Source organism: Polypterus senegalus, chromosome 5 (assembly GCF_016835505.1).
Source record: "Polypterus senegalus isolate Bchr_013 chromosome 5, ASM1683550v1, whole genome shotgun sequence".
In the NCBI taxonomy this organism is placed as follows: domain Eukaryota; kingdom Metazoa; phylum Chordata; class Cladistia; order Polypteriformes; family Polypteridae; genus Polypterus; species Polypterus senegalus.
The window spans coordinates 115,752,982-115,775,765 of NC_053158.1; the positions used below are offsets into that span (position 1 = coordinate 115,752,982).

Consider the following 22,784-nt stretch of genomic DNA (forward strand, 5'->3'; position numbering starts at 1 on the left):
TTTGCCTGAAGCTTTCCAGTTTTTGTATCAAATTTATGCTCTCAAATCTTAGTATAGAAAATTTTCTTTTTTTCAGCTCCCAGGAAACATCCTCCAGATCCCCCAGTCAACCCTGTGGTGAAGGACAAAACTGAAAATGACATCACCCTATGCTGGTCTCCCCCAGTGACAGATCGACCAGTTCCTATTTCAGGATATATAGTGGAGCGAAGAAAAGTTGGGAGTCAATCCTGGATGAGATGCCATGGCTCAGAAAATATAATTACACCAGAATTCACTCTGAACAATCTGAATGAGGAAGGCAGCTTCCAATTCAGGATTACTGCAGTGAACAATTTTGGGCAAAGTTCTTACTTAGAATTTCCAGGGGTATTTTATCTAGGTGAGTACAAAATACTGACATTTTCATATACTTTAACAATTAGCAAGGTAATACTAAATTATCCTTATTAGCATTTCAGAAATGGCAAAATAGAGCAGGGGTGGGCAATGTCAATTCCAGAGGGCCACAGAGGCTATTGGTTTTCATTCCAACTAAACTGCTTAATTAAAAACCAATCCTTGCCAATCTCTGACCTTATTTAATTTTATGACTTGTTAGTCTGCAATGTTAGGTTCTTATATTGTTAATTTTTCAGTTTCCAAGAATATCCTCCAAAGCCTATGTAATAAAGCACAAAAAAGCTCATAAAGGGTCAGGGCACCCAAAGGAAACCCCATATATTGTAAAGAGCTCAAAAGGCGCTAAAGAAAACTCATGTTAATGCAATGTCTGAATAGTCCCATTGTTCAGGTCGAGTCGCTCCCAAGATGGCGGTGGGTTCATTTATGGTTCATTCTGGGAGGAAGGTGGACACAGGTGGGCTGGTCCCGGAAGTGATGTTATAGGTGGTGGCACGTCAATCTTCCTTTCTGCAGAGGGGAAACAAGAAGAGATACCATTATTGCTTAGCACCCTCAGTTGATATGAGGTAACATTGTTATCATCTAAGCCCATAAGTTGTTCCCCAAGTGCACGTGTGTCACACCTATTTATTCTCTAGTTGTTCAGATTGTAGAGTGAAAGTGCAAATTGTATCTAAACATTGAGTAGTTACAGCCCAGAACAGGGGACCAGCCCATTTCAGGATCTGGTCATAGACATGCCTAAACACTGTTCAGTATGGAATCATTAATTAACCAGTGTGGACTATGGCCGGCCATTCATCCCGGCCAATAACCCCATGCCGCTAGATGGAGCCCTTCCGGCATCATGGAGGTGCCCCGAATTCCAGTAGGGCATCATGAATATTGGATTTTTCCTTCACAGCCCTGCTGGAAACCATGGGGGCCACAAGGGATGCTGCAGGGAGGCTCAGAGACTTGTATTTGCCCTATAACCCGGATGTACGTCCTGGTCACAGGGACAAAGGGAATGAAGTACTTCGAGATGAAAAGAACAGCTTTTGATCTGTCCGGGTCAAGGACTATAAAGGACTCTGGAAATCCCAGACGGGCGAGCTGAGTTGGGTGGCAGGGTGGCAACGCATCTGGGAGAGTGGAGGATTATTGATTATTGTGTATTGTGTTTATTTATATGAGTATTGTGGAGTGGAGGGTGCTTTGTGCACGTTATTGTTCAAATAAATTCATAATTTGGACTTTTATCTGGTGTCTGGCGTCTAGTCTGAGGGTTCAAGGGGACGACAGCGCCCCCTATCTGTCACACCAGATATAACATCTTTTGGATATATGGTAGGAAAACTAATAGAGTAGAAAACATAGAAGACATAGAGATAATTTGCAAATTCCAAGCAGACAGCTTTCAGACATGGGATGTCAGATTATAGTGGCAGCAACACTTTTAAAGTAATTGTATAAGTTAATTGTAATATGTCATTAAAATCCTAGAAGGTCAATTGGCAATTGAGGAAAGAGAAATCTCCAATCATCCAATCATCATAGACTGTAGGGAAGTAAACCTTGGAGGTCACTTTATTAAACCTAGGCTGATCTTTTTTCCAACTGCTCATATAGCTTCACCTGAAGCCCTGGCAATCTACACAATGTACTATAATGTTAAATAATGTTCATAACATTGAGTGATGCCAATTTCTTCAATTCCCATTTGGGGTTCGGTTTTTTTAAGACCATTACAAATAACTTAGCAAAACTTGTATAAGTTCCAGCTCCATTATATTGTTTGGTTTAGTTTCCTTGTTATTATTTAGCTTTTAATAAAATAACACAAACACTTGCAAGTACCTGAGGGTTCACAACGGTTTCTGCTCATATGGTAAATAATCTGATGAAAAGAAAGTATGCCACCAAAATTTAAAAAGTTTTGTTTTGAACACAAAGAAACAGACTGGAATACCGACAAATGCCAAAAAAAGGATCCACAAGCATGCAGAAGGTCAAGAAAGAGGTGATTGAAACAGGGTTTCAAAATAATTGACAAAAAAAAAGATGACAAATATAATAAAAAAAATACACAGAAGAGTAAAAAGCAGCTAAAATTCTAAAAAGGAAAACAATATTCCTTAAAAAAGGGGAAATCTAGGCAGTGACTGTCACAAAAGCAAGAAAGCAAATGATTGATCTGAACAATAATGTCAAAACCTACATTTAAAGATAAAATCACTAACTGTAATATGTTTAGTCCGTGTGTTTTAGAGGGTAGCAGCAGATTGCCAGAGATATCATGGCCACATGCTTTTCTCCCCACATGGGGGATGCTCTCCTGTCAGAACTGAACACAATCAGATACAGTGCCAACGTTTGATGTTGTAGCGTACCTACCTTCTGCTTGGCCAGAATTACATTTTGTTTAGTTTTTTATTCATTTTTAAAATTTGTCCTGTTTCACTATTACATGGGGGGAACCGCGGGGGACATTTAGTTGAATATAAATCAAATAATGCACATCTGTGAACATTTGAGAGTAGTGATGTATTGCTTGTTGGTCAATCATGTAAGTACGAATTTTACTGTACTCTGTACATGTAGCAATACATTTTAATTTGAACTTAAATAGCAAAACACATGCACTACAGAGAGCTCAAGCATGAAATTTAGCAGAATATCTAGCCCAACCCTGAGTGAGTTTGGAAGTGAGACCAGGGGTGAAAGATTATATAAGCTGCAAAGGCAAATCAGGGGCCCTTCATCATTGCCAGTTAAAACCCTAGTAAACACTGGCTGTCAAACTGGATAACAGGATTAAGGGAGTTCAGGAAGGACTGTCTATGATTGCTTCTGCAGAATAAGTAAGAGAAAAATCAGTAAGCAACAGTGCCAACCTCTGGCTTAGAGTGTAAATAGATGAGCCCTGAAGTTGTCTCCCCATGAACACTTGTGTGACACAACACGTACTGAATGTACAGATTATATACAGCATAGTACATAAAGTATATAAAGTATATAATATATAAATAAACAATTGTATGAGCATATTTTCATAGAAACTGAGAGCATACATTAGTAACACATTAAATATAATTGTATTTTTGTTCTGACCAAAAAAAAAAAGTAATAATAAGAATAAAATCATATATAGCATGTAGGGTATACATAATATAATAAATACATAGCATAAATAAGTATGGAATATGTAATAATAACCATTCGTATAAATATTTAGTATCAGAAATTGACTGAATACATTTATAATACACATTTTTATTTTTTTGTCCCTTCTTTTTTTTGTAGTTTTTGTTGTGGTTAATAATTGCTAATTTTTTACCTTAGTTCATCCTTGGCTGCATTGTTATAAAGATTTATAACTGTTGGAATCTCTATTTAATCTTTGATTGATTGTAATTTGTTTTGGCTGTGTCCTGTTACCTGACATGTCAGAGGACTGGAAGTCTGTGGTATAGCCTCATTTGAAGTGGCAAAAGGGATGGGGTGTGGCTTGGGGGTTGTGAAAGAAAATTTAAAGAGAATAAGTTATTCATTTTTTTACTTTATTTCCCCACTGTATAATTTGGAAAGTTATTGATTAGTTTACTAATTGAAAGAACTGGAATGAAGATGAGAAATTAGTGATAAAGCTGAATTTGAAAACATTTTACTCCTTTTATCTAATATCAAAAAATGCTTCCTAGAAGGCAGAAGCAGCATCATTATGATTAATCACTAGAAGTCGATCAAATTTGTTATTCTATGATAAGAAAACTACAGGTGTGGGAATATTGATGAACAAAACAATTCCATTTGCAAGGATGGATGTATTGTTAGATATTGAAGAGAGATATATCATGGTGTGGTAACCCTACACAAAGCTATATTCATTCTGGCTATCATATGCTGTATGCACTAAATGTAGAACACAGAGAGTTCCCTTCCTTTCAGGACATTCTAGTTGGTAAAAGAAATGACTGCTTCTTTGTCAAATATAATTTACTAACCTCTAATAAATTTTTCAATAATGATGATATTGTTATCTCCAACCTTGCATATTTTGGATCTCAAAGCATTATGCCTTGCAAGTTCAACTTACAGCAAGCAATTTAACTCATTGATGCCAATGGATGAAGCTCTTATTAAATTAATCTCCACTTAAATTGATATTTTTTAGAGACCAATGCTTCCCCAGTGGTTTCTGTGAGAACAATCTAGGAAACACTGAAGGCAGTTTTTGGAGGAGAAATTACCTGTGATGTTTAACATGAAAATACATAAATACATGAATGAATGAATGATAGATAGATAAATCTATCAGCACTGTGAAGATTATGTTTTTTGATTTCTCCAATGCCTTCAATACTATCCAGTCATTCCAGTTAAGAGTTAGCTCAGAGGTAAGCAGATGAGCTTATGGTGTCCTGTAAAATGGACAGTCTGCTCAGCATACTGCAGGTTTTGAGACTCAAGGATTGTATTTGTCATATGGGTGTGAGCAACACTGGGACACCACAAGGTACCAGTCCTGTCTGCTTTCCTCATTACTCTGTATACCTCAGGCTACAAATACAGTACCAGGTTGCGTCACTTCTGAGATAATTCTGCACTTAATGGGGTATATTGCAACAAATACTTGGGGTTTACATCTGTGACAGGCTGGACTCTTCTTGTAATAAAGATGAACTACACAAGAAAGGGCAGAGCAGACACTTTTTCTTTAAGAAGCTATGTTTCTTTAATGTGGGTAGTGACATCCTTCACATATTCTACAAATCTGTGATAACCAGGTCTGAAACATCATTTCAAGAAAGACCAACCAAATCAGGCAAGCTAATGTCAAGGGCAGGCTCAATTATGGGATGCAGTCTCCACCCACTAGAATTTGTAACAAAAGACAGAATGAAAACAGAGTGCCATTATGAAAATGCTGCACATCCCCTCCCTGACAAACTAACACTTTCAGCCAACTAATTATTCAAGAGAAGTGTGTCAAGAAACACTTCTGGGGCTCCTTTATAAGAACAGCAATACATCTGCATAATGCTTCACTGTGACTGTGACAGCCAAGTCAGACGTTTTCTTTCTCTTTTGCCATTCTGGTGTATGTTTAGACCATTGTGTGTGTGTGTGTGTGTGTATGTGCGCATGTGTGTCTGTATATATATTTAATGGGCTTTTCTAAAAAGCAAAATTTTCTTGCTTGGAGATGAATAAAGTTCTATCTATCCATCTATCCATCCATCCATCCATCCATCCCTCCCCAGGGGAAAATCTATTTTTTTACAAAAGCACAATAACTAAATAACATTATTATAGTATAACAAATAACAAAGCCTACTTATTTATACACTAAAAGGACTAATAAGAAAGAAAATTTCTGACTTGGCAGTTACAGTAGCAGTAAGGCATTGTACAAGCTTATTGCTGTTGGTATAAATGTGTCCCAGTAGGATTTCTTGACACACAATCACATATGTTTATTTTATGTACAATGCAGATTCTTTCATTATGATCCCCTTATAGCTGACTTACCAGAGATGGATAGCTAATGATTTAATAACATTTAGAAAAAGAACTGGTCATAATGGGCAACCCTGTCTTACTCCACATTTTAGTGTGACATAATCAGACTTTATATTGATGATTTGAAAAAGAGATTTTCATCTTGTACAGTACTAAGAAACAATCAGACAATAAGTAAATAATTAATCTGTGCCATATCCTCTAGCACTGGTCCAGAAAAGACAAAAAAAGCAAGTGAAGGAACTGTTTCCTAGAGAGAGTTCAGTACAGATAAAGACACATTTAGCAGTCAGTGTGTAGGTAGCAGTTGGAATAAAGTGTATGAAAGAATGCATTAACTACTGTAGATCTTTTAAACTTCCAATATATTAAGTTTTTAAATTTAAAGAGGTTAACAGTCGCAACAATTTTAAGAATGAAGCAAATACAATGAAAGTCCTGTACGCCGTTGGACTTTAAGGACGCATATTACAATGAGACACTCTTCCAGGAGGCCTATAGTACATCTGTAGGAGATGCAACATCCTAAACTCAGGGTTTATAAATGCATTCTTATTATCTTCTACAAGTGTCTGCTGCTATAACTAGTAATGGCTTACATCAAAAGCTCATTCTTGGTTCTCTAGACGTATTCCATTTTCCATATTGATTAAACACATCCATGGATAACACTATTTTCAGTTACTCTACATACTGATTTAGAAATGTGAGATAAATTTGTTAGAATATTATTCCTTCATTAAAACAATGCCCTGCGGTGGGCTGGCGTCCTGCCCCGGGGTTTGTTTCCTGCCTTGTGTTGGCTGGGATTGGCTCCAGCAGACCTCCGTGACCCTGTAGTTGGGATATAGTGGGTTAGATAATGGATGGATGGATAAAACAATGACTACAATGTGTAATTTTAATATTGAAATCATGTCTGAATCTATGCAACAGAATAATTGATTTCTTAGTGGATAATTACAGGATAAAGTTTGGCAACAAAAAGTTGTCCACTGTTTAAACTTTACACAGTCCCAGTACTGCACTTTATTTTCCATTATGGATGTACAGGTAAATTTAATAAAGATAAATTTCAATATCTCTTTTAAATGTGCTTATAACATCATAAATTTAAAATAATTAGTAACAACATGTTGTATACAACTGAAGTGTTAAAATGTGCAGCAACACAGAACAGCCTCTGAAACTTTCCAAGACAAAATATTTCATTATGGATTCCAGGTAATGCAGAGAAAGCTGCATTCTGGACATAATAGACAGAGCAGCATTGGAAACTGTCAGGTTGCTCTGATTCCTTAGGTACACAAATTTTAATAACCTGAGTTAGATATGCAATACCATTGTTGCGTTGAACGAAGTTCAAGAGCTTTCTAAAGGGCTTAATAAAGTGTAAGATAAACAACATAACACTTTTATAATTTTTATTATTGTACCACATAAATGATGGATAGCCTCATTGAGGCTTTTTAGAAGTTTGGGTGATTTGATCTGATTTACCACCAACTGAAGAGATCTAGTGTAATGCTGGAAAATAAAGCCTGATTCATAATAAACAATTCCAACCACCTTCTGAGGAAAAAGAAAACATCTGAACATTTAAAATAGGCATAAGAACACAGATCAGCAGGTTCTAAAACCAGTCATTAGTGGACTGGATAAATTCTGTGCTATACATAGTCTGAAACAATTGAAACATTTGGTTAAATTAGTTGTACTAATGCATTACTTTGATGACTAGAAAATACTATTGTCATTGAATTTTGTACAGACAAAATAATGAGTATTGAGAAAGAATTTAAGGGATTGAATCAGTGGAGAACTGTTGCAGCTGTGCTCACATGTGTTTGCACTGTGGTGGTCCCAGCATTTATTATACGGTACCTGTATTGCGTGAACAGGGTGGGGCAGTGGTAAAGTGGGTAGCATATTTATTCCCTATGCAAATGTTTTTACATAACATTATATTTTATAATAATATTTTCTTCTATGAATTTTTCTATTTGGTCTGCTGGATTCTGACAGTCTTTTGGCAGGATTGATAAAATAAAATGTAATTTGCCTTAATTGCTGATAAATATTTCAGTGATTGAAAATTTCGAATTGCCTAAATTCATAAAAATTTCCCCAAAGCATTCTTTAAAATATCTACACCAAGGGTCTCTGACCATTTTCCTTATGTAACACTCTTGCATAGTTGGTACAACACATAATAACACATCTTTGGCATAACACACCAGTTGGCCTGTTGAATGTTTGGGAGGGTTATTCAACTATGGGATATTCATTATGATTTATCATTAAGCCTTTCCCTCAGTTATTGATTTTATGTACATATCTTTACAGCTGCATGTTTCCCTGAACATTTTGGGGCAATTCTGAATTGATTTTTCTTCTATTTTGAAAAATAAAGCACTGTATATCCAGACTAACATGTCTTTTTACAAAATGTTGCAACTGATATGAAAATAATCAAAAATCCTGAGTAGTTTGGGCTGCATTTGACTATTTTACTCTCATTTCAATAAAGTGGATGTTTACTTAGATATTTTGTTTTCTCTTTACTGCTTAATTTTGCTTACAAACCTTGTAGTTTTTTTACACAATTCCAAGTACAATTTGTTCTGGAGTTTAACCTATTTTCTATAATATGCTTCTTTCCCTAAAACATATAAAGCAGTGTGCACAATTAATAGTTATCTGTTTATTTCACTTATTGATTCTCCAGAACCTAAAGCATCTGTAACTACTCCACTTATTGATGTAACCGCAGTAGCTGGTGGCGAGGCTACCTTCACTATTGAGCTGTCAGCTCCTTGTTCTGGGATGTGGTTCCTTAATGGTAAAGCAGTTAAAAGTGGTGAAGATTATCTGATCTGTCGAACAAAGAATACCCATACACTTGTCATCAGAAGGATTCATGAAACTGACAATAACTCAGAGGTGAAATTTCTGACAAGTAATATTCAGAGTATCTGTCGGCTGGCTGTTAAAGGTGAGCTCCACAAATTTTGTAAATGTTTTCTTATTATGTTTCATTCTATGTTTTATTTCTCAAATTATATTTTCTTTTAATGTAATTAACAGCTGCAGAAGCCAGATTTACCAACAAATCTTCAGAAAAGAATATCGTGACTGTAGGGCTTCATGGTTCAGCTAAATTATTAACTGAAGTCTCAGACCCTACTGTAACTGTGACATGGATGAAGGATAGCAAGGAACTGAAAATAGGGAAGAAATATGAAACTGAGAATGTGAAACAAAGAAGAATCCTTATGATTCACAATGTTACAGAGGAAGACACTGGTATTTATGAATGTGTTTGTAATGGAGACAGAATGGTTTTCCAGCTAAGCCTTAAAGGTTTGTTCAGTAAAAGTATATTTCCATATCTTAATGGAGTAAATAAAAATAATTTAAAGACTTGTTTCACTTTGACCCCAGGTCTGCTGATAGAGAGTATGTCTAAATCTGTCCTTCTAGAATTAATAAGCCTTCTTCCAACCACATTTTTGCTTACCTCTTATGATAATCAGTGAAGTTTAGACACTAGGTGCAACATGAGGCTGATAGAAAAATGCAGATATTATTGATGAAGCTTCTCAGAATACTGTATTCTTATATTCTTATAAGATTATTGTAATTGTAGTGTTTAATTATAAGTAGATAATAAAAATCCATTGAGTAATGCTAAATATGCTAATAGGAATGACTCCATTATGAATATTGAAGATTAATCTTCATACAAAAATATAAATCCTTTAATGCATGAACAGAACCTGAAACTAAGTATGTAAATATGGCATGTGTGTATGTTCTGTATATATAAAAACACCGATATAGGAAAAAAGCAGTAGGTTAGCTAGATTTGCTACGAAAGATGACAGACGGCATGAGACCAGACTCTTGTGATCCTAACACAAAAATATCAAAAAAATGAGTTCTGTCCTCAAAAAAACAAAAGACAGATTTGCACTGCAATGAAGTGCAAATATGCATTTTCTATACCAAAATACAAGGCCTTATCACCAAAGGCAGCCTAGTTCCAACCTCAAATGCCAGACCTCCTGCCTATACAGGCCCGAAATTAGGGCATAAGCTAAAAAAATAATTAAATATTTATTGAAGTAATTACACAAAAAACGGCAGGAGTAGAAAAAGAGCAACAAATATGTTTTTCTAAAAAGGCAAAACCAGAAGCGAACAAACTCAAAAATCAAAAACCAGGATTATAAATACATTATGTAATATTCAATACAGCAAGTATATCATTATATAGTTAAGTATTACAGTAAGGTCAAATGTGTCAGTGAGTAAAATGGCAGCAATTTCATGGGCAATAATCCAAGTGAGTAATCCAATATCATAATCAATAAGTAAACACATTCAGAAAACAGACAACTAGTAATTGGCTCTGGTGATAGTTTGGGTGTGTATATGAGTGAGCCTTGCAATGGATTTGTCCAATTCACATTTCCTGCCTTGAACCCCATGCTACTGAAATAGCCTCCAGTCACTCTATACCATAAATTAAGTTAAATAAAATGATGGTGCTACCAGTTCCTTCTGGGAATCTCTTGAACCTGCCACCGTCGATAATGTTACTGTGATGAGCCAGGCAAATAAGGACACATACATATAGGAAGGTGTAGGTGGAAAAAGGTAAACAGTTCTTTTATTTAAAATCCCTTAAAACAGTTAGAACCTGTGAGTTTAAAATCCAGAATTAAGAATTAGAGTAAAAACCAATACAGTAACAATGGGACCACAATATTCCTTCCAGTCTTAGTTGAGTCAGTACAATATCTCCCCTGCTCCCCCATTACTCACTCAGCTAGCCGAGACATCAGTAGCCGCATTCCTCACCATCCGACCCCCATCTTAGCTGCATTGAGCAGCATTGGCCAGACTGCTCAAAGTCAGTTATCCTCCCATCATCCTTCTCGCTTGCCTGGTGTGCCTCAGATCCCTGAGGAGAGCTCTACCACAATTGCACCTGCTTCTCTAGAATAATTAGTGGGGATGATCATCCCCTAGATCACAAATTGGCTGGCTGGCTCATTCTGCCTCTCCACCTGATTTTGTTCTTATAGCTTTGTTTCTGTTCTCTCTGTTCTGTATTTTTTCTGTCTCCCCCGCAGCACAACTTATACACTTAACTGATCCACCCGCCTCTGCATGTGTTTGTGCCTCGGTCAGCCAGCTCCTCAATTAACTGTGGAGTCAGAGACACTCGCACAATTGGAGCCTACACTTTCCGGGCTGCGATTTATTTGTTTAAAATTCACATAGCTCCATAGACAACTTATTTCTAATTAGTTTGGGAATATTATGTGTACTTGAACTCTTTGGTTTTCTTCTTCACTAGTAAGGCAAGCTGCAGTGTGGATTGTTGTGGTATTTCTCCCAAAAAATAAAAATAAAATGGGTGCCTGTGTGTGTACTTAAGCAATGATTTCCATTTCAGGATCATGGAGAGCCAGAACCAATCCCATCAATAACCTGTTATTTTAACAAAATGAGAGTTTACTATTCTGTAAAAGTAAAAATTATACTATTTTGAAGACTTAAATCATTTAACTATGGCTACTTTAATTTAGATATGTTTTGTTAAAATCCAGACATTGACTTAGGTGGAAGCTGTTTTGCTTCAGTACGATGTTAGCTTCTCACAATGTAAAGTTTCTTGAATAACATAACCTCATAGCTAGCTGAAATAATAAATCTAAATAGCTATAAACAGGATTAAAGTTCTTAATTCTCATTTTACTTCTTGAAAATGCTGATATTATGGATATTTCAGATGGATATACAAGCATATCTAAAATCTTATTTTGCAGCAGAAATGCCGAAGATCACAATCAAAGGTAAAACTGATGGAGCTTCTAATATTGTCTGTGGAGAACAAGCTGAATTTGAAGTAGAAACATCTAATAGCAAGGTGAAGGTGCTATGGTACAAAGAAGGAAAGGAAATCCAGCAAAATCAGAAATTCAAATTAGACAGTAAAGGCAAGCAGCACAAACTCATCATCATTAAAGCCCAAAAAGAGGATGAGGGAAGCTATAGCTGCTATGCTGGAGAAGATATGGTGACCTTCAAGTTAGAAGTATCAGGTAAGTTTATTGTTCCATTATCACAAATATAGTATATTTTATCCCATTAGAATATTTGTTAAAGGCAAAATTAGAAACAGTCCCAGATCAATCAATCAATCAATCAACATTTATTTATATAGCACATATTCATACAAAAAATGTTGCTCAAAGTGCTTTACAAAATGAATAGAAAAATAGAAGACGCAATAAAAAATAAACATAAGTCAACATTAATTAACATAGAATAAGTAAGGTCCAATGGCCAGGGTGGACAGAAAAACAAAAAAAAACTCCAAAAGCTGGAGAAAAAAATAAAATCTGTAGGGGTTCCAGACCACGAGACCGCCCAGTCCCCTCTGGGCAATCTACCTAACATAAGTCAAACAGTCCTCTTTGTATTTAGGGTTTTCATGGAAGGACCTGATGATGATGGTCATGTAGACTTCTGGTTTTCAGTCCATCAATGTTGGTGCATCATGAAGCTTTGAGTAGGTGGTGGTTGCGCAGGCAGCCACCACAAAGAAACCGGAAAAAGAAACAGAAGAGAGAGTTGGGGTCAGTATGGATTTTAGAGCCACTATGAATAGTTATTGTGATGAATTGAACATACAGAGTATCAGTATTAAGTTAAAGTGAAGTTATGAGAAGGCCATGTTAAAGTAATTTGTTTTCAGCAGTGTTTTAAAGTGCTCTACTGTATTTGCCTGGCGAATTCCTATTGGCAGGCCATTCCAAATTTTAGGTGCATAACAGCAGAAGGCCGCCTCACTACTTCTTTTAAGTTTAGCTTTTGGAATTATAAGGTGACACTCATTTGAGGATCTAAGGTTGCAATTTGGAATATAATGTGTCAGGCATTCCGATATATAAGATGGAGCGAGATTATTTAAGGCTTTGTAAACTATAACCAGTATTTTAAAGTCAATCCTGAATGACACAGGTAACCAGTGTAGTGACATCAAAACTGGAGAAATGTGTTCGGATTTTCTTTTCCCAGTTAGGATTCTAGCAGCTGCATTCTGCACTCGTTGCAATTGATTTATGTCTTTTTTGGGTAGTCCTGAATCTAGTCTACTGAAAACAAAAGCGTGAATTAATTTCTCAGCATCTTTCAATGATATAAGAGGTCTAACTTTTGCTATGTTTCTTAAGTGAAAAAATGCTGTCCTAGTGGTCTGATGAATATGCGATTTAAAATTCAGATTACAGTCAACGGTTACCCCTAAGTTTTTTACTTCCGTCTTAACTTTTAATCCTAGTGCATCAAGTTTATTTCTGATAACCTCATTGAATCCATTATTGCCAATTACTAAGATTTCAGTTTTCTCTTTATTTAGTTTGAGAAAATTACTATTCATCCATTCAGAAATACCAGTAAGACATTGTGTTAGTGTATCGAAAGAGTCGGAGTCATCAGGTGCTATTGATAAGTACAGCTGTGTGTCATCAGCATAGCTGTGGTAACTCACGTTGTAACCTGAGATAATCTGACCTAACGGAAGCATGTAGATTGAGAAGAGCAACGGACCCAGGATAGAGCCTTGTGGAACACCATATCGGATATCATGTGTCTTTGAGATGTGATTACCACAACTCACAAAGAATTTTCTACCTGCCAGGTAGAATTCAAACCAACAGTTATATACTGTACATTACCTTACACTTTGAGATACTAATACCAGTAGCTACGTGTCAGATCTATGATTGGTGATGATGATGACTATAATAATAATAATAGTGAAGGCACTCTGGTTAACATATTAATAGCATATAACTTTTCCTACTGGAAACTCTTGTTTGTTCAGTGTGCCAATTACAGTAAATTCATATTGAAAATGAAGTTAATTTATTTATCTACATGTGGCTAAGAGAACATAATTTAATTTGTGTCTTTAACTGAGTTACAGCATACAAATAAATAAATAATGTATTGTATTTATCTTTTACTACATATGTACAACAGGCAACTAGGAGACAATGTATTATGTGCAAATTCATCTTTGTTTTTTCTTGGTTTTCACCTTTTGTTATTAGAAGTTAACATTGTCAACTTGATGATTTGACTTCAAACTCTGTAATAAATTTGAGTCAATGGCAACCCATTAATACCATGAAAACAATTCTACTAATAAGTACTTATATTCACTTTCTGTTGTTTCTGTTGCTATTTCTATGGTATTAGCCAAAGTAATTAACTGTTTTCTCTTACATTCATTTGAATGAATTGGATTGAGTCTTCTATTTTAAAAACATCAAAGTAATTTCAACTAGAAAATGTAATAATAAGATGCAGATCTTTAGATAAGAGAAAGAGCAAGAGAACAAGGGGCTTGCATGTTGATTTTTGACTCACACAGTATTTAGCATTAGCATGGTTGTATATTGGTTTTATTAATCCTCCTGGAGCAATTCTTTATAAAATCAAATTATCCATTTTAATGGGGCTGTAACTGAATAATCTATGGTCAGTTATCAAGGGGTATGACAGTTTTACAGAAGTTGTTGAAAATCGAGCACTGTAAGCAATGTGCATATAAGTCTACAACAAAAAGAGGAAGAATCCATGTAAACAAACAACATAAAACAACATTAAACTAAACTCTATACCTACATAATGTGTTTATCATAAATCATTTCATACTACATGCAGCTGGGTCTAAATAATGTAATTCCAATATAAATTATTGTTGTGTAAACTACGTTGTCTACACAGAGATTTTCAGGGATGACAAGGTCACAAACAGCTTAAACTGCAACACTTTAATATAATACAATCAATTAAATTGGGTCAACACCAAAACCCTTCTATTTTACTGAAACAATAAAATCTTAGAAATTTGCAAAATTCATGAATTCACACCTGCCTGGCTTACAATAGAAAACAAATCCTGTTCTAAATGTTCTTATTTGTAGTGCATTACTAACCGTCATCAATTTAAAAGTCAGTTCCACTACCAACTTGGGATGCCAGCCTGCTGACAAGGACCTTCAGGCAGCTTTCCAGCATACCAGCTAGATAGCTTCTGATTAAACTGGTCTATCTGTGCAGCCAGAACATATTATGAAGGTATTAGACTTCCTCAGAAAGTCTGTTTACCACACCTCATCTGCAAAATTTGAATTGCATTGACCAGGGGCCTCCTGTATAAACAGAGTGTACTCACAAAAATGTTGCGTAAGAACATTTCCACGTTCAAATTGCGATGTATAAAACCTAAACTTGGCGTAAAGCCACGCACATTTCCACAGTAGCTCATACCCTGTCGTGCGCAAGTTCTGCGCTCGGTTTTGCAGACTGGCAGCACCCAGCGTCAAAGCAATGCTACTGTTCCTGTGCGGTTACCCTTTCTTTTTTAGATCCACATCCCTGATGTGGCTTTATAAATACACTGACATTAACTGCATATTGTTTATTAGTTTAATGCATCTGATTATAATTAACCTGTAACAATATAATGGTCCACAGAATGGTCAAACAATTCCAAATACCATAACTGTTTTAGCGTTGTTACTCTCACTGCACCTTCTTCTTCTTCTTTCAGCTGCTCCTGTTAGAGGTTGCCACATCGGATTATCTTTTTCCATATTACTCTCACTGCACCACTCAGAGTAGTTATATCACTGTATCTGAGTGTGAATCACAGCTGTACAGCAGCTGATTGGAAAGAGAATTATCGGTTTACAGCATCAAGGACATGCTGCCTCAGCCATGCTGTCTATTTGAACTGCTCTCAAATGGCAAATGCTTCAGCGCCTTTCCTTGCGGTTCAGAAACAGTTTCATCCCAAGAACTCTAAATGCACTCAATCAGTCCATCAAGTGCTCCTTGTAGAACTGTTTGTACATATAAGTACAATTACCTCACTGTAAACTTGCGATACAGTTATAATATTTCACAACCTGAGCCACTTTATAAAGCGTGTATTTATTACATATGAGCTGGAGTTCGCACAGATTTATGCATCTGGATTTTTTTGTGTGCAAGGACATTTCCGCTTTTGTCCGCACGCCATGTTATAGTGTGAATTCTACGCATGGCGTTATGCACGAGGCCCCAGGAATGGGACATAATTGCTTGGAATTGTTCTAAAATTGAATGTCATTATAATTGTAGAAGATGCAATAATAGAAATTAAGGATCTGAACCAAGGCTGTACATTTTGGATGGTAAAGGTTTTCAATTTGATTTCTTTCAAAGCAAGAAGAAACCAAGGCAGGAAATGTTAGGTTATCTGAAAGATGGAAAATCATACAAAGAAATGATGAGAAGGTCAGAAGACAAAATACATTGGAGGAACTAGCAATCAAAACACCTGCCTTATGGCAGATAACTAAAGAGGAATAAGAACAAGATATATAATCTGAAGTACAAGAATATTTAAGAAGGAATAAATCTCAATGTTTTGATTATAAAGACTATCCATCCATCCATCCATTATCCAAACTGCTATATCCTAACTACAGGGTCACGGGGGTCTGCTGGAGTCAATCCCAGCCAACACAGGGCGCAAGGCAGGAAACAAACCCCAGGCAGGGCGCCAGCCCACCGCAGGGCACACACACACCCCTACACACCAAGGATACACTAGGGACAATTTAGAATCGCCAATGCACCTAACCTGCATGTCTTTGGACTGTGGGATGAAACTGGAGTACCCGGAGCAAACCCACACAGACACAGGGAGAACATGCAAACTCCACGAAGGAAGGACCCGGGAAGTGAACCCAGGTCTCCTAACTGCGAGGCAGCAGTGCTGCCCACTGCGCCATTTAAAATATCTCAGTTGATGATTTCTATACTATGCATTTATTTTAAATAATAATAATTTAAGCATAAGCAACATCTTAAATTATAATGTTTATATTGAATTTGTTCAACACCTGAAACAAAGCCACAAAGCAAAAAAAGTGTGAAAGTAACTTTTTGTTTAAAGCTAAAAAAGAGAAGAATACACATTAGAAATAGAAACCAAAATTAAAGAAACTTTATTTATATAGCACATTTTCATACAAAAAATGTAGCTCAAAGTGCTTTACATAATGAAGAATAGAAAAAATAAAGGAAGATAAATAAAGTAAGAAATTAAAATAAGTCAACATTAATTAACATAGAATAAGAGTAAGGTCCGATGGCCAGGGAGGACAGAAAAAAAAAATAAAACTCCAGACTCTCTAACTGGAGAAAAAAATAAAATCTGCAGGGATTCCAGACCATGAGACCGCCAAGTCCCCTCTGGGCATTCTACCTCACATAAATGAAACAGTCCTCTTTGTATTTAGGGTTCTCACAGAAGGACTTGATGATGATGGTCATGCAGACTTCTGGCTTTTAGTCCATCAGTGTTGGAGCATCATGGTGCTTTGAGTAGATGGTGGTGGCGCAGGCTGCCACCACAAACAAACCGGAAAAAGAAACAGAAGAGAGTGTGGGGGTTAGTACGGGTTTTAGAGCCACCATGAATAGTTATTATAACGAATTGAACATGCAGAGTATCAGGATTAAATTAAATTGAAGTTATGAGAAGGCCATGTTAAAAAAATGTGTTTTCAGCAGTTTTTTTTAAAGTGCTCCACTGTATTAGCCTGGCAAATTCCTATTGGCAGGCTATTCTAGATTTTAGGTGCATAACAGCAGAAGGCCGCCTCACCACTTCTTTTAAGTTTTGCTTTTGGAATTCTAAGGACATTTGAGGATCTAAGGTTATGATTTGGAATATAGGGTGTCAGACATTCGGATATATAAGATGGAGCGAGATTATTTAAGGCTTTATAAACCAAAAGCAAAATTTTAAAGTAAATTCTGAAAGACACAGGTAACCAGTGTAGTGACATCAAAACTGGAGAAATAAGTTTGGATTTTCTTTTCCTAGTTAGGATTCTAGCAGCTGCATTCTGCACTTGTTGCAAACGATTTATGTCTTTTTTGGGTAGTCCTGAGAGGAGTGCATTACAGTAATCTAGTCGACTGAAAACAAAAGCGTGAACTAATTTTCATTCACCTTTCTTCAAGCATCTTTCAATGATATAAGAGGTCTAACTTTGCTATGTTTCTTAAGTGAAAAATGCTGTCCTAGTGGTCTGATGAATATGCGATTTAAAATTCAGGTTACAGTCAACAGTTACCCCTAAGTTTTTTTATTTCCATCTTGACTTTTAATCCTAATGCATCAAGTTTATTTCTGATAACCTCATTGTATCCATTATTTTCAATCACTAAATTTTCAGTTTTCTCTTTATTTAGCTTGAGAAAATTACTATTCATCCATTCAGAAATACAATTAAGACATTGTGTTAGTGAATCAAGAGAGTCGGGGTCATCATTAGCTATTGATAAGTACAGCTGTGTGTCATCAGTATAGCTGTGGTAACTCACGTTGTGCCCTGAGATAATCTGACCTAACGGAAGCATATAGATTGAGAAGAATAGCGGACCCAGGATAGACCCTTGTGGAACACCATCTAGGATATCCTGTGTCTTTGAGTTGTAATTACCACAACTAACAAAGAATTTTCTCCCTGCCAGGTAGGATTCAAACCAGTTTAGGACTCTGCCAGAGTGCCCCACCCATTGACTAAGGTGATTTCTAAGAATGTTGTGATCAATGGTGTCAAATGCAGCACTCAGATCTAAGAGGATGAGAACAGATAAATGGCCTCTGTCTGCATTTACCTGCAAGTCATTTACTACTTTAACGAGTGCAGTTTCTGTGCTGTGATTTGTTCTAAAACCTGACTGAAATTTATCAAGAATAGCATGTTTATTGAGGTGGTCATTTAATTGCATAATGACTGCCTTCTCTAAAATTTTACTTAAGAAGGGCAGGTTAGAGATGGGTCTAAAATTTTCAAAAGCAGAGGGGTCAAGATTATTTTTCTTGAGTAGGGGTTTAACTACAGCAGTCTTAAGACAATCTGGGAAGACCCCTGTGTTTAATGATGAATTTACTATGTCAAGAATATTATCAATTAGCACGACCAATACTTCTTTGAAAAAACTTGTTGGTGTTGGGTCAAGGACACAGGTGGAGGGTTTCAGTTGAGAGATTATGCTATGTAAATCAAGTAAATCTATCCTGGTGAAAGAATTTAATTTGTTTATAACTGAGTAATGAGGCTTAGGAGGATCTGCAGTCTTGGGGAGATATACTATGTTATTTCTAATATCATTAATTTTTGAGAAATACAGTAATAGCCTCACAGGTTTCACTGGAAGTATTTTGGACATTCTTTTGCGTTACCTGGGTTTAGCAGACGATCAATCGTAGAAAATAAGACTCTGGGATTACTAGCATTGTTATTTATAATCTTAGAGAAATAGCAGCGCCTCTCAAGACAGACTGTGTTATTGTATTCTATTATTTTAACTTTAAATATTTCTTAGTGGATAGTTAGTTTAGTTTTCCTCCATTTACGCTCAGCTCTACGACATGTTCTCTTTAAATCAGACACTCTTTGGGTTTTCCATGGTATAACAATGCTAGAAGATTTTTTAACTGTCTTTTCAGGTGCAACTATGTCAACAGCAGCTCTCACTTTACTATTAAATCTTTCCACCTTACTATTTACATTATCCTCGCTATAATAGTTGGCACTATAAACGGACTGATTGCTTAGAATATTTGTAAGTTTTAAAGTTGCTGATGAGTCAAAGAAGCGTTTTTTTAACAATATGCTTCTCATGAATGTTTTCTATCATTATTTCTATATTAAATAGTAAAAGAAAATGGTCTGATAGACCAATATCAATGACCTGCTTTATATCAACTTTTAGTCCTTTGGTAATTACTAAGTCTAACGTATGACCTGCTTTATGTGTAGGCTGATTAATGTGCTGTCTCAAATCAAAAAAGTCCAGGAGGTTCATGAATTCCTTTACTTTTAGGTCACACTGATTGTCGATATGAAAGTTAAAGTCACCGACTATTAAGAATGTGTCATAGTTCGTAATTAAAATGAGAATTACTCGTAGAAAGACACGTTAAATTTAGGAGGTCTATACACTGATAATACTAGAACGTTAGAATCTCCATGAATAACAACGGCGAGATACTTAAAAGACTTGAATTTACCAAAACTGACATCTTTGCACTTTAAACGGCATGAATAGATGTTTGCTAAGCCGCCACCCTATCTGAGTTAAGCCACGTTTCACTTAGTGCAATAAAATCAATTTTTCTATCACTAATAAAATCTTTGATAAAAAACATCTTGTTAGATAAAGCTCTAACATTTAATAGTGCCATATTTAATGTTTCGGAGGGGCAGAGCTGAATTCTATGTGCGTTATTGATATTTGGAACAGAAACTAGGTTGTTTTTATTAGCGTCGCTCTGTATGTATTTAATCTATAATCTGTTTTTAAAGTTTTAATGTTCATCTAAAGTAGTAATTGCAATTAAATTATTGGTGTCTATGCCGCACTGCCTAGATTTTTTATGTGCATTAAGATTGGTTATGAGTATTAATGTTGTGCACTTTTACAGAAGACTTTGTTAAGCAATTATCATGTCCTAGCAAAGCAGTAGCATTACGGATGGGGTTAAGAGTAGAAATAGATAGTCAAGATAGACGAATTACCTTATTGATGTTTTCGGAGAGGACCCGGGTGCCAAATCTATTCGGATGCAGGCCATCCTGCTTGAAGAAATGCGGCCTTTCCCTAAATAGGTCCCAGTTGTAGATGAACACGATGTCTGGATTCTCGCAGAAGCCTTTCAAGCAGTTGTTTAATCCCAGCAGATGACTGTAGTATTCATTTGATCGTCTGACGAGAGGTAGTGGACCCGAAATGAAGATCTTTGCCGATGGGGTCCTCTCCTTCGTGTCTTTAATTAGTGCTGCGAAGTCAGCCTTGAGAATCTCTGACTGTCGGTGCCTTATGTTGTTTACGCCGGTGTGTAATACAATGGATCCCACTGCTCTCTTCTTGTGCTTCTTGTAGACTATCGGTGCACGTCTCATCACATTTTGGACATGAGCACTGGGAAAACAAGAAACAAAAGATTTCCGATTAGGGCATGTGATGTTGAGGTTTCTTACAATCGAATCACCTACCACGATTACATCACCCGGGGTTGAAGGGAAAGTGGGGAAATGGAGAGGGTCGAACCGTTTCTGGGTTGAGATGCTCGCCTGTGCCAATGGAGGTGTTCTAGCCTTGAACCCCTGCCTGCATAGCTGAAACAACTTTTTCTGCCTTGAACTTGCTCTTAGAAATAACTGGAGAGAGTTCAATGGGACATCTCATCCACTCATTCCCTTCAAAAGTATTCTTTCACAGTCTCCCTTTTATTTTCTCCTCTTCTTCAAAAACTGGAAACTCTCTTTTTCCAGTAACCTTGCATTCTACCATCCCTATTATTTCTGCAACAATCAAGTTACTGTTAGGGGCAACCTTTAAATTCCATCTTGAATTTCTTTTGGGTTCAGGGAAGGATGCCTTTGGCTACAGAGTGTTCTGAATCTGGACACACAGAACTCAAGAAAATGTATTATAAGAACTATGCCAAAAACTCCAAATAGTTTATTTAAAGTAAATCAAATTAATAAGGATCAACAGCAGAATACAATAAAATTTAAAGCAATTAAAAAAGATAATACAAGATCTATTTAAATAAAATCAAAAACACACAGTAATATAAAAATACTAGTCCAAATCCTAAATCCAAAAATCAAAAACAAAAAATATTCTAAAAACCCAGCAAAAATGTCAATGTTTTGTCAGTTAACTGGCATTTTTGAGCAAAAATCGTGAGGCGCATGAAAAAAAACAAAACAAAACCAAAAAAGTACAATGTGAAACAAAAACAAAGCCCACAACGAGAAACAGTTATCATGGCTGAAAGAACAAAAGGGTGTAACAGACTTGAGGCAGACAAACACTAAGTTTTGGAGATTTTGGAGATCGTGTTAAAGTGTAGAGTAGTCACAAAAGGTCGATACTGGTCTTTACTGTAAAACAACAAAATACAAATGAAAATGAATGAACTTGGTTTTTACATTAAGGTGGCGGGAAGTAGGTTGAGGTCATCAGGATGGGACAGAAGTTAGGTCATCTGAATGGGACGAAAGTGAGAAAAAATTGGTTATTCTTCTGTGGGTCTGTAGAGGTAAATAAAGAAGGCATTAATACTCATCACTAAACCATTTTTTAATGTTTTATTGCCCTGAAATGGACCCTTTGACTGTCCCCTAAGCACACAAGTGTGACAAGAGTCAAAACTGAAAGTACATGCAAGAAAAGAGCACAATGATACACTTTGAATCTTTAAAGATTTGGTATCCACAGATCGGATAAAGATTTGAACTCATAGACTTCCCTTAACACTGGAAGTGGACCTAATAATGGCAATAAGCTATGGCGTCATTTGAAGACCCAAAATCATTTCAAATTATGACAGTCAAATAGCCAAAAACATCAGCAGGTAAGCTAATGTCTCAGCACCAGTCAGAGGTATTCAAGGCATTTAAATAGGCCTACCCAGGCAGCACTGTCAGCTACCGCATCAGGAGGCTCTTGGACTCAACATACAAAATATAATAAATGTAACACACAAATCTACGTAAAAGAAGAGTTGGGGCCATCTGTCCATTACTAAAAGACTGCCCTCAATTCTAAAAAGGTTGAGGATAAGGTTTTCTGCAGTTCATTGCAAATGCATTGGTATTTGTGAATTTCTCTATTGTTTATTCTGTGCTTTTTGTGAATTTCTAGATTTTTGACCTCTTTCTGTTTTTGACTACTTTGGATTTGTGTATTGGGACATTGCTTGCCAC

General features: G+C 36.2%; 1 protein-coding gene across 8 annotated transcripts in view; it reads left to right on the forward strand.

The window, feature by feature from the left end:
- The window catches only part of obscnb (obscurin, cytoskeletal calmodulin and titin-interacting RhoGEF b), a 571,330-nt gene that overhangs the window by 80,649 nt on the left and 467,897 nt on the right, over window positions 1-22,784 (forward strand). For 6 of the 8 annotated variants that reach the window (XM_039753252.1, XM_039753258.1, XM_039753256.1 and 3 more), the window contains exons 5-8: window positions 77-382; window positions 8,639-8,905; window positions 8,998-9,273; window positions 11,751-12,026. In XM_039753252.1, coding sequence (XP_039609186.1) covers window positions 77-382; window positions 8,639-8,905; window positions 8,998-9,273; window positions 11,751-12,026 — 1,125 coding nt within the window. The remainder of the gene's footprint in view (window positions 1-76; window positions 383-8,638; window positions 8,906-8,997; window positions 9,274-11,750; window positions 12,027-22,784) is intronic. The other 2 variants (XM_039753254.1, XM_039753257.1) reach the window with 2 other exon arrangements.